This window comes from Osmerus mordax, chromosome 19 (assembly GCF_038355195.1).
Source record: "Osmerus mordax isolate fOsmMor3 chromosome 19, fOsmMor3.pri, whole genome shotgun sequence".
Taxonomy (NCBI): Eukaryota; Metazoa; Chordata; class Actinopteri; order Osmeriformes; family Osmeridae; genus Osmerus; species Osmerus mordax.
Genome location: NC_090068.1, coordinates 1690032 through 1703386, shown reverse-complemented (window position 1 = coordinate 1703386; position 13355 = coordinate 1690032). Strand labels below are relative to the sequence as shown.

Below are 13355 nucleotides of genomic sequence, written 5' to 3'. Positions count from 1 at the left end.
TTCTTTTAAAAACATAATTGAAAAAGTAAAGGGTGTGAAGTAGGCCAGACATTATTAGAATAATCTGGTGTATATTTGAGATTTTTTGACACAAATTTGAAAAATATATTGAGATTAGAGAGGATTTCATGCTATTTTCAGAGATGAGCGATTTTCTATCATTTAAAAAAAAGTTTTATTGAAAAAGTAAAGGGTGTGGAAGTAGGCCAGACATTATTAGAATAATCTGGTGTATATTTGAGATTTATTGACACAAATTTGAAAAAGATATTGAGATTAGTGAAGATTTCATGGTATTTTCAGAGATTTGCGATTTTCTGTCATTCTTTTAAAAACATTATTAATAAAAATTAAAGGCTGTGGAAGTATACCAGACATTGTTGGAATACTCTGCTGTTTGAGGTTTTATAGTCATAAAATCATTATAAAAGTCATTGTTTTTCAAAATTGTATGGGTAATTTTCACCCGGCCCCTAACTCAACGCTGCAAAGTAGCGTCTTCTGAATGTGAGACGAATGTCGAATGTCGAATATGAAACTAACTTCACCTCGGTGTGTATGAGAGGGGGTATGCAGAAGGATGTTAAATGCCTCGGGGGTACGCCACTCTAAAAAGTTTGAGAACCACTGACTTGTAATAAATGAAGGGCCGCTCATTGATAGTTTTTTTGTTTTTAAGTTGGAGCAGTGTTTGTCTAACATCACCGTCTCTTATTGTATCCTACAGAGCACGACTACTTGTGGAACCCAAAGGCAAAGCTATATAAACACCGGGACCTTAAAACGAGGGACTTCCAGACTCTGTCAGCAGCTGTCAGATGAGCAACAAGTTATAACCGGTACATCCTGTTGTGAAATTTGTTTTATGCATATTTTTGTAAGTTCTAATGGCTATTGCAACAATGTTGTTGTAGTAAGTTAGTAATTATCGACAACATGGTTCTTACTGCGTTACAGTCATGGACAAAGGTTTAAGAACAGATCAAAATCATTTCTAATCTATCACTATGCTCAGAAGGAAAAAAGTACATTTTCTCAAGGGCAGTCTTAACTTGTGTCCATGACTGTAATTTCTACAGTTAATTCCACATTGCTTCATAATATAAACTGTGTGTAAACGCATAGTTAAGAAAAAAAGTATGTGATATCACCTATAGATTATTTATGTTACAATATTAGGATGCTTTTTTTCTCAGAGGAAGATATCAAGAGGAAATTTAAAAACCTACGCACTGTATTTTCGCGGGAGCGTGGCCTGGTTCTGAAGAGCAGTAAATCGGGGGCCGGCGCTGAAGAGGTTTACCTCTCCAAGTGGAAGTATTATTACATCCTGTCTTTTCTCCGTGACTCCTGCACCCCTGAAGAAAGTTGTGACAATTTGTCAACAGTTTTGGCTGCTCCCTCAGCATCCCAGTTCCCAGAGAACCTCTTATCTTCTCCTTCTCCATCCACATACACTCTTACAACTCCACCTCAACCCCAATGCCACAATGCTGTGTCTGAGCCCAAAAAGAACAAAATGGATAAAGCTGCAGAGGCCATGCAGTATGCTATGGGTTTTCTGAAAAGAAAGGCCTCCTCACAGCACACTGGCTTTTTACAGTACTTAGAAAGTTGCCTAGAAAGTCTGCCAGACAACAAGGCGAAGAAGCTGAAAAGACAGATAATCGAGTTGGCTCACTCGGTCCAAGATGAGGAGTAGTATGTATATAGTGATTTAATTCAACAGTAATTTAACTTATTTGTGTATTTTTATATTTTGCATTTGCCAGGGTAGCTGAATTGAAAATGAAAAACAAAACATGTATTTGATTGTAACATTTTATTTATTATCTTTTTGTATTCTGAATTTTAAACAAATGGAGTATGTATATTAGTATGTACAGTAATCTGTAATTTAACTTATTTAATAGTAATTTAGCTTATTTAATTGTGTATTTTATATTTTGCATTTGCCAGGGTCGCTGAACTGAAAATAAAAACAAACAAAATGTATTTGTTGCATTTCATTCATTAGCGTCTTTTTGTATCATGCATACTGTATTAATTAAACAGATGGGTAGAGGTTATGGAAGTGTGGAGGAAGAATAAGTATTCAAGACAATGCGTTCTCTTGCCAGCTTACTGCTCCGTTTGTGTTGAAGTAGCTGCAGTACTCCTCTCTCACTTGTTTTGCCTGCAAAGATGAATTTCTGTCTGAGGAAGCTGCAATAGGGCGCATACATTCTGGTTCTTCCCTCCAAGCTCTGTGAATAAGTCGACCTGTTTCTGTGTCCTCCTGATCCACCAGACTGGGAGGTGTGTAGGTGTAACGGGTGAGGGATTCAGTTCTTAGGTAATTGTGAAGAACACATGCTGCCTTTGTTATTATTACAGCCTTGGAAGGCTCCAGTGCAATTGATTGGCTAAAAACTCTGAATCTGTTTGCCAAGATTCCAAAAACATTCTCAACACAACGACGTGCACGAGAGAGCCTGTAGTTAAAGTTTCGCTTGTTGTTATCCAGTTGTGTCCTTGGGTATGGTCTCATCATCCATGGCTTCAAACCAAAAGCCTCATCTGCCACGACAACATAAGGGACAGGGGTTTGACGTCCAGGCAGGTCTTCTGGTGGTGGTATGTTCAGTGTGTTGTCTTCCAATGCCTGGCTCAGCCCACACTTGGCCCAAACTCCCCCGTCGCTAACTCTGCCATTTGTCCCTACATCAATATAGATTTATTTCAGGGCTGCATCTACTAGAGCCATAAGAACTATTGAATTGAAACCTTTGTAGTTATAGTAATGAGACCCTGAATTCTGTGGCGGAAAGATGTTGACATGCTTGCCATCTAAGGCACCAATGCAATGCGAAAAGTTCCACCTCTCTTCAAATCTGGTAGAAATGTGTTTCCACTCCTCTTCTGTGGATGGCACTTTGAGGTAATCCTGTTGTAATGCCTTGTAAAGAGCCTCACAGGTCTCGACTACTATTCTGGAAATGCTGTGCCTACTAACCCGGAATGTGTATTCCAGAGAGGAGAAGGTCTGTCCTGTGGCCAAGTACCTCAATGTTATTGCCAGTCTCTCCCCAACAGGTATTGCCTCCCTCATCACTGTGTCTTGCCTTCTTAATGATGGTTCCACCAGGCTCACCAGACTGTTAAATGTGTTTTGCGCCATTCTTAACCAGTTTCTGTAACCAGGAGCATCTTCGTCAGCCAGCTCCCTCAGTAGTTGGCTAACACCCCCTCTTCCTCCTGAACAGCCATCTTCTGGTCCATGTCCTTTTTTCTGTTTTGCTGAGATGAATTAAATTGAAAGGTTACCCGATATATGCTATATATATACACACACACACACACGACATTTAAGCAAAAAAAAAAAAAGAAAAGATGGAATGTATGTATGTATTTGTAATATGAATTAATTTATGTCATAAAATGGCAAATTATTTAAGTTTTGTGTTATAAGTGATACTTACTTAAGGGCCAAGAAGGGGTTCGCAATCTTTTTAAACTTAAAAAAGTGCCATTGTGTCCATAATCAGCAAAGCGCTTTCATTGCATATTATCAATGTTATTGAAATTACATAGTTATGTTTACAGTGATTTATTGGGGGGGACAAATCATATTTTTCCCAGGATTGGGGGGGTCGTGTCCCCCCTGTCCCCACCAGGATTTCCGCCCATGGCAAGCTGGTCTAAAAACATGTTAGCATGCTTGCGCATTTCTTATAAACGCCGCACTCAAATGAACGCCGCACTCAAATGAACGCCGCCCTCGAATAAACGCTGCACCAAAAAGGAACATTGTGTAATTAATCGAAGAAATACTGTATTTTCCTTTCAAGGAATATTATTATAAAAACTCCAATTCTGCTTTTTATAATGATTAAGTGGGTTCTAATCATTTGAAGTAAACAGTGCATAGTGGTGCAATCCATGTTAAACGGTGGTTGAAAGTTGGATTTGGGTTTTCTTATGATCTCAGAAGGAAACAAGCATTGTAGAGCCTGCATTTAGAATTGGCAATGTTACTTAACTAATCCCCAGCATCTGGTGCAAGGCCAACATCTGACTGTCTTGATAAAACAAGGTTATCAATCACCTCCATCAAAATCGAGGAACTGACTTTTTGTTGTCTTTTGTCAGTAAATGCACTCAAATTACCCCACAGTCTAGATACTGTTGTCTCTCCCAACACACACATGCACACACACGTACACACATTACATTCTGAAGGTCATAGCAAACTTATATATAATAGTAACAGGGTCTGGAGATCTCTGGGACGATTCCTGGGTTCTTGTTCATGGAACCAGACATACTTTGTGTCCTCTTCATTCTTCCCACATGTTTTTCAAGACTGTGCTAAAGAGCAATTGAAAAATAATGTAGAGATAAAATGTATCTGTAGTGGTACTACAACCCTAATTCCAGAAAAGTTGGGACGTGTAAAATAAAATAAAAAGATTTACAATGATTTACAAATCTCATAAACCCATTATGTCATTCACAGTAGAACATTTAAAACGTCAAATGTTTAAACTGATGAATTGTACAATTTTAAGGAAAGAATAAGGTCATTTTGAATTTGATGGCAGCAACACGTCTCAAAAAAGTTGGGAGAAGGCCATGTTCACCACTTTATAGCATCCCCTCTTCTTTTAACAACAGTCTATATCTGTCTGGGAACTGAGGAGACCAGTTTCTGGAATTGTGGGAGAGGAATGTTGTCCCTTCTGTGTCTGATACAGGACTTTTGCTGCTCAACAGTCCTGGGTCTTTGTCATTTTTTTTTTTCATGATCCACCAAATGTTTTTAACTGGCGAAAGGTCTGGACTGCAGGCAGGCCAGTTCAGCACCCGGACTCTTCTATTACGAAGCCATGCAGTTTTAACAGATGCAGGATGTGGTTTAACATTGTCTTCCTAAAATATGCAAGGCCTTCCCTGAAAAAGATGTTGCTTGGATGCAAGCAAATGTTGCTCTATATACCATTCAGCATTGATATTGCCTTTCCATGTGCAAGCTGACCATTATATACGCACTACTGCACATACCATCAGAAATGCAGGCTTTTGAACTGAGCGCTGATAACAAGCCGGTTGGTCCCTCTCCTCTTTACTTCGGAGGACGCAGCATCCAAGGTTTCCAAAAATAATTTCAATTTGTTTGACCACAGAACAGTTTTCCTACTTTGCCTCAGTCCATTTTAAATCAGCTTTAGCCCATAGAAGATGGCAGTGTTTCTGGATCATGTTCACGTGTGGGTTGTTCTTTGCATGATAGAGCTTTAAACTGCATTTGTGGATGGCACAGCAAACTATGTTCACAGACAATGAGTTCTGGAGGTGTTTCTGAGCCCATGCAATGATTTCCATTACAGAATCATGCCTGTTTTTTATGCAGTGCCGCCTGATCACAGGCATGCAGAATTTATTTCCTCCTTGTCCCTTACAGATAGATTTCTCCAGATTCTCAGAATAATTTTATTATATTATGTACTGTAGATGATGATATATTCAAAGTCTTCGCAATTTGACTTGAGGAACATTATTCTGAAATGGTTTCACAATATGTAGATGCAGGTTTTCGCAGATTGGTAAACCTTTGCTCATCTTTACTTCTGAGAGACTCTAAATTTCCGCTTTTTATACCCAATCATGTACTGACCTGTTTGCAAATAACCTAGTTAGTTGCAAAATGTTCCTCCAGCCGTTTATTTTTAGTAACACTTTTTCCAGCCTTTTGTTGCGCCATCCTAACTTTTTTGAGACATGTTGCTGCCATCAAATTCAAAATGACCTTATTTTTTCCTTAACCCTTGTGCTGCCTTCGGGTCACATGACCCAAAGGTTCATAACGAACAATCGTTGTGTTTACTCAATTTTACCCAATACAAAAACAAATAAAAATAATTTTCTTTTAACCTTCGCAATGTGGGGGGTCTGAGACAGCCCAACGGTTAAAAGAAAATGCTTCACTTTGTTTTTGTAGGCGGTAAAGTTGTCGCAATACAACGGTGGGTCACAATGACTGATGGGTCAGAATGACCCGAAGATAACACAAGGGTTAAAATGGTACATTTCATCAGTTAAAACATTTGACATGTGTCAGGAATATTAATCTATCAAGCATTGCACAGTCAGTTGGTGAACAAGTTTAACAAAGCTTTATTGCTTGCGGCCGGCCCACAAGGAGACAAAAACATCACACACCATTGTGCTACAAAGTGTTGTCTGGTTCACAAGTCTTCAGGTAAGACCATTTATTGGTGAGAAGCCTCCTCCCCTGCATATCAGCTGTCAATATGATCGATCCCAGAGACAGAGTGCGCGTGCACGTGGAAACTTACAGAGTTCTCCGACCCTAGGCTTGACCATATGATTCACTCAACACAGATAAGGTTTATTGCACCTCTAGTATGATAATGGTCAACCAAGGTCAGTTTGTTTACGTAAGCCTAGTGTCATCTATAGATCATGTGGGGAGAGGGCTCTCTACTGACAAAGGAATGCTAGCACCAGTATTTTCAGAATATAACCTTACATTATAAATTTCTCCGACAACATGTTTTATATGTTCTATTGTGAATAACATAATGGGTTTATAAGATTTGTAAATCATTATATTAATTTTTATTTTACACAACTTCCCAACTTTCCTGGAATTGGAGTTGTACATTTACATTACATTCAGTCATTTAGCAGACGCTCTTATCCAGAGCGACTTACAGTAAGTACAGGGACATTCCCGAGGCAAGTAGGGTGAAGTGCCTTGCCCAAGGACACAACGTAATTTCGCACAGCCGGGAATCGAACCAGCAACCTTCTGATTACTAGCCCAATTTCCTAACCGCTCAGCCACCTGACTCCCATTGTACACTACTTGTACAGCTTATTATGTATTATGTAACTGTACAGTAATTAGTTACTCATGTATAGTACTACTGAAATGCTTGAAATGCCATTTAATGAATAATAATTAAATGAAATATGTTTCTTATAAGAAAGTATATAGTTTCAGTAGGCCTACCCACCTTAAGAAACAGGACAAAATGGCAGAGCAGGTGGAAACATGTAGATTTCAAGAAAAATTTTCGGAGGGAAAATCAAAAACGTCATGGTTGTCTGGACATTTGAGAGGCTTAATTGAGTATGGCTAAAAGGCCCAATGAGGGCTGAAAGCCTTCCTTCCTTTGTTTCCGTGACACCTAATTGGAATTCATGTGTGGTAAGCACAGATTTTTGTTTGGTTAGACTGAATGTAAATCATCTGTGTACCAGAGCTCACGTCAGCCCATGTCAAAAACAACTTGGACGTACTTTTTATACATTTACATGACATTTATATTTAGTCATTTAGCAGACGCTCTTATCCAGAGCGACTTACAGTAAGTACAGGGACATTCCCCCCGAGGCAATTAGGGTGAAGTGCCTTGCCCAAGGACACAACGTCATTTGGCACAGCCAGGAATCGAACTGGCAACCTTCTGATTACTGGCCCGATTCCCTCACCACTCAGCCACTTGACTCCATACGCCCAGTTGTCTTCAGTCTGAAGGTGCTGGGAAATTTGATGTGTCTGAGTAGCGGACACTGTGAAAGCCTTAAAGTTTACCTTCTTTTCTTTTTTGAATAAGGCTGTTTCTCTTCCTCTTCCCTCTTTGAGTCTTTCTCCAGCTCGCTTTTTTTCTCTCCATCTCTCTCTGTCTCTGTCCTTCTCTGGAGTAGCAGTATTATAAGAATTGAATGGTGATCCAATGTCTCCCACTGATCCTGCATGTCTCAGCTGTAGAGCTCCTGTATGGGAACATCCAACACAGCATCCAACAGCAAGACTTTACTTGTTTTGCATTTTGATATTTCCTGTCCCTACACAGAGTTCTGCTGTTCAATTATTTCATGGTAGTGATTATTCTAGGCATAGCAACAATAGGGTGAGCCATATACAATATAAAAGGGTCCTTATGTAGTGCTTAGAGAGAGAGGGGGAAAGATCAAAATATCTTCCACTTTGACATTAAGTAATTGAAAGAGCACTTTAATATTTCACGTTAGTTTAGACCTTTTAGGCTCAAGCAAAAATCCTTGCCTATCTGAAGCAATCTACATAGACCGAAATAGTCTGGTATACGTGGGGATCCTTATCCTTTACATAGTCTGTTAAAGAGGGGAGTAATTTTATTGAGCCAGTTCAAATTATTTGTTAATTTACAAATCCCTTAGATAATATGGGAAATAGTCTTAATAATAATAATACATTTTATTTCTAATGCACTTTTAATTTGAAAACATCTCAAAGTGCTACAGTTAAGATAATAAAACGAGGTAGAACATCAATATAAAATACAATTAGATAATTAAAATCATAATATGTGCTAAAAATAAATGTTTTAGTAATTTTCTTAAAGTGTCAGTGGTTTGAGGTGCCCTCAGATGGTCGGGGAGGGCATTCCAGATCTGAGGTGCGGCAGAACAGAAACCCGGTCACCCATGGTGCTGAGCTTAGTCCTGGGGAGATGGAGGCGGTTTGAATCTTTTGAGCGGAGGGATCGTGCTGTAGTTGTAGGGGTCAGTAGTTCTTTCAGGTAGGGGGGAGGATTTCCATGGATGCACTGATGGGTGAGAAGGGAGACCTTGAATTCAAACCTGGCAGAAACGGGAAGCCAATGAAGTGAATGGAGAATGGGTGTGATGTGGTCGTATTTCTGTACTCTCATCAGGATCCTTGCAGCACTGTTTTGAACATACTGCAATCTCTGCAGGCTTTTGTTAGGGATCCCAATGAGAAGTGCGTTACAGTAATCCAGTCTGGAGGAGACAAAGGCGTGGACCAGTTTTTCGGCATCAGCTAAGGTGAGAGTGGAACAGAGTTTGGCAATATTTCTGAGATGGTAGAAAGAGGTTTTTGATATGGGCTTCAAAGGTGAGTTGTGAGTCAAATTTTACACTAAGATTGGTGACAGTTGTGGAGAAGGGAATGTCATGGCCAGAAATGGTTATACAGGTTATGGAGGATGACTGGATTTGATGTGAGGTGCCAACAAGAATTGCCTCAGTCTTGGAGCTGTTTAGCTGGAGGAAGTTGTGTTTCATCCACACCTTTATCTCCTCCAGACAGGTGGTGAGTGAAGACAGAGATGATTTTTCCGAAGCTGCAGAGATGTGTTTCCAATTTCATGTACAGTTGTGTGTCATCGGCATAGCAGTGAAATGAGACTCCATGGCGGCTAATGACATGGCCGAGGAGGAGGATGTAAATGATGAAGAGGATGGGGCCCAGGACTGACCCCTGGGGGACCCCGCAGGTGACTGTGTGTTGCCGGGACCTTGCACTTCCAAGTGAAATGTACTCTGTTCTGTCAGTGAGGTATGATTTAAACCATCTTCAATCAGTGATATTATGAGGAACAGTAATGCCTTTGTTGTTTTTGTGAGTGATTAAACAGTATATCTACAGTAATTGGGAAAAATCTTAAGTTCATCATTATTATCAGATGATATTTGAACATTTCTTTCTTATCGAAAACTGAAAAGAGCTGTACCTCAGTGTCAGTCAAAACCATTGTGGCTAATCATTTACCATTCATGACACCAGTTCATATTGTTAATTGACATTTTATTTTTGATTTAATTGGCATTGCTTATTGTGAAGGCTATTGAACATTTCAGTGTTTAATTATCTAAAAATAGCAGCAGAGGGCCAATGCAGATCATTGGAATTTTAGGACATAATTCATGTGTGGCGTGGGGTGAATTACATTATTCCCCACCAGAATAGGTCAAAATGGCAGAGGAGGTTCATAGAAATGACATTTCTAAATGTGCTCTCTCCAAGACAATTTGATTAGTGCATTGGTTGTGTTGAGTCTTAGATTAGAGATGAATTATGAGAATGCGAAGTTATCCGGATGACAAAGTAGGGGAATGCTCCAAGGGTAAAACATTTATGGAAAGTATATTTCTGGATTGCAGAACAGTGTGTGCTTGACATAGACAGCCTAAAGAATCGCATGCTTGCTTTCATTTCAAAAGTGAATGAAAACATTCACTACTGACACACAGTACATGAAGTAAGTTTTCATTCACATTTTATGTCAATATCAACTTTGTTTAGTACCTACAAGACTCACCTTTGTCTTGTGTGAATTGGTAGGCGTAATGGTCTTGTTAATGGATAATTATTATGCAAAATAGTGCAACTGTCAACCAAGCGTGTGCTGCTAACCCATTGTGTGGTATGCCCACTCACCCACAGGCAATTAGGCACAGTCTGGCTGGAGCTGGGAGTAACCTTGAGGGTCCAGATAACGGTACTGGCCGTATGGCAGAAATTCATGGCCTCCTTATGGACTTGTGTGGGGCCCTAGTTTAGACCCTGTGCTGGGTGTAATCTGTGGTAACAGACTAGGTGCCATTATTCTCTTTCATTATTTTCTTCTGCACTTTTACACTTCTGCAAGAACCTCAAAACACCCTCCCACATAGTTTTTTATTATCAATTAAACAATTAGTAATTTTGTAATTGATCAATTACTGATTCATTAGTGAATACACAAATGCATGCCAAAACTATGAGCTTCAGATATTAAGACTTTGTTTGATACAGTGACATATATTGAATTATGAACTATGAATTGAGTATCAAAGGACATATATATGTATACTATAATAATAGATTTCATGTATGTGTTTGATGGAAGTATCTAGCTAATATGCTGCAATTAGTTAAGCTCTATGTAATCGATAAAGTAATATGTTGTTTTGTTGTGAAGCCAACTTCACCAAGCTCAGTCACTGTGTAACTTGTGAATGCATGGTTATTATTGGTTGAATGGTCAAAAAAAGCTACAAAATGATATATTTCCAGAAGCATCTGAGGGGAAAAAACTCACGCAGATGCCATCAAATCATTAGCACAGGTCAACACACCTCACCAGCTGTAGGTGGTGTCGACAGTGCCACTATTTTAAGCTGCTTGTCACATTGCATTGTAGATTGGATAAGGGAATAAACTGAATAAACTGATAAGGGAATAAACTGATAAACTAATTACTTTATCGTGTTTACATTTTTGGAAGAAGTTGGTAAGTGTCTATCTAAGTAATCCTACAAACACTGAAAAGCTTTACACTGTCCACTTGCACAGTCCCAAGGTATCTATATAACATAATGAACTAGAGGGGAGAACATCATCTCCAATTGGTGTGACTGTAAATCTAGTACACCAGGCTATTGAACCTTTACTTTTCTCCCTTCTAGCCATTAGCTACGACACTGTAGTGGGTTAGAACTCAGATCATTATCCGTGGTTATTTCAGTCCTTTTTGATCTTCCCCCCTCTGTGGTCTCCTTGTCCAGTGATTGAGGGGTTAATCCAAGCACATATGTGTAACACATGGGCCAGCTTCTGGCCCAAACTTAACTGAACAATGGTTAAGTTAAGTTTATGGTCTCGACTGGTTAGGGTTAGAACCATTGTTTTAGAAATGTAAGTGGTCAGTGGTCATGATATCATAAGGATCATACTGTAGATAACAGAGAATAGAACTGTTGCACACCCTTGGCTGTGTTGTCTAGGGATATTGGGGGAAACGTAACATAAAATTTACCAGATTGGTGAGTGATGAAGAACAGTGTGAGTGTACTAAAAGGACAAGGGATTGAAGAATGATGGTTATTTTTATACATTAACTTACAAAAGGAAAGAAACAAATAGAAGCAGCACCTATGACCGTAGTTAACACATAAGTTAACCAAAACTACAAGAGTTGGCATGTCTCCGAACTAACTAGTGTGTATAGATAAAGGTAGCAACACATAGTAAGTACAGTATAATCATGGACAGCTCTCACTTATGTGCCTTTTCTTCTGAAAATGAACAGTAACAAAATAATACAGATTGGTTAAACTGTGACAGATAATGGAATGCAGACCTTTTTTGGAATGTAAACAACCCTTACAAAAAAAGAAGTATACTTCAAGTTTAATTTGTAAGTATACTTAAGTATAAAAAGTATACTATTATCATGGTACCTAAAGTATACTAGCACTGTACTTATTTATATACTATTTTTGTACTAAGTAAACTGAATTTGCCCACTTTTTAGGTCATTTAGTACACTTTAAAGTACAGTTATAGTGTATTTGAAGTTTACTTTTGAATACTGTAAAGTAGCCTGTGTAGTGCACTTTTAGTTTATGAAGTGTACTTCCTAAAGTACTTCAAAGTATACCTTTGAATACTCTAAAGTAATGTGTGTAGTGCACTTTCAGTTCATGAAGTATACTTCCTATAGTACTTCAAAATATATTTTGGAATACTTTCAAGTGCACTTTCAATTAATGTAAGTACTTCATAGTGGTGTCGTTCGTGAACGATTCGTTCATTTTGAACGAATCCTTACAAGGACTCGGGAGTAACGAGTCCTCTCAAAGAGTGATTCGTTCATTTTCTCGTGGCCGCGCATCGGGACTGTTGCATAGGCTCGTCCAAGTAAACAGAAATGATTTGTTCATTTCTCGACTCGGTCTTTGGGTACGAGTCTTTGGATCATTTTTCACGTGACCTGCATAAGCTCTGTAGTGGTAGCTAGAGGAAACGCTAGAGGGAACAATTCGTTAATTTCCCGACTCGGTCTTTCTACGAGTCTTTGGATCATTTTTCATGTGACCTGCATAGGCTCTGTAGTGGTAGCTAGAGGAAACGAACGATTCGTTCATTTCCCGACGCGGTCTTTCTACGAGTCTTTGGATCATTTTTCACATGACCTGCATAGGCTCTGTACTGGTAGCTAGAGGAAACGAACGATTCGTTCATTTCCCGACTCGGTCTTTCTACAAGTCTTTGGATCATTTTTCACGTGACCTGCATTGTATTTTTAAGTAGAGGAAACAGTTTCCTCATTCCCTTTCGCGTGGCCGCTGTTTTAGTAAAACGTGAATGATATTCGCTCAAGTCATTATACTGACATCATAACTGGTTTTGTTATTTTCACTTTACATTTACACTTACAGTTTAGTGCAGTGTAATTGTTTGGCGTAATAATTAAATGCTAGTGTGATAATAAATGACCAAATCATACAAACTGTCATGATACATTATTTTAATGCAGGAATTTCTTTTAAAATAGTATCTGCTGGTGCACATGTCATGCACTAACCTACATGAGAATATGATACGTGTTTGCAGTGGACGGATAGCCCCCCCCCCCCCCCCCCCCGTTGAAATGAACGACTGACTCGAAAAAAGATTCGTTCATTTTACTGAACGAGATTCAAAGAACCGAATCAGTAAAATGATCCGAACTTCCCATCACTAGTACTTCAAGAAGTAAACTTAATAAATGTCCATTTACTATGATTTACTA

General features: G+C 39.0%; 1 protein-coding gene across 1 annotated transcript; it reads right to left on the bottom strand.

The window, feature by feature from the left end:
* Positions 1 to 2095: 2095 nt before the first annotated feature.
* On the bottom strand, positions 2096 to 3160 carry LOC136963506 (uncharacterized). Its single transcript, XM_067257658.1, is given in 1 exon segment — positions 2096 to 3160. A coding segment is annotated over 1 exon segment (1065 nt).
* Positions 3161 to 13355: the final 10195 nt, after the last annotated feature.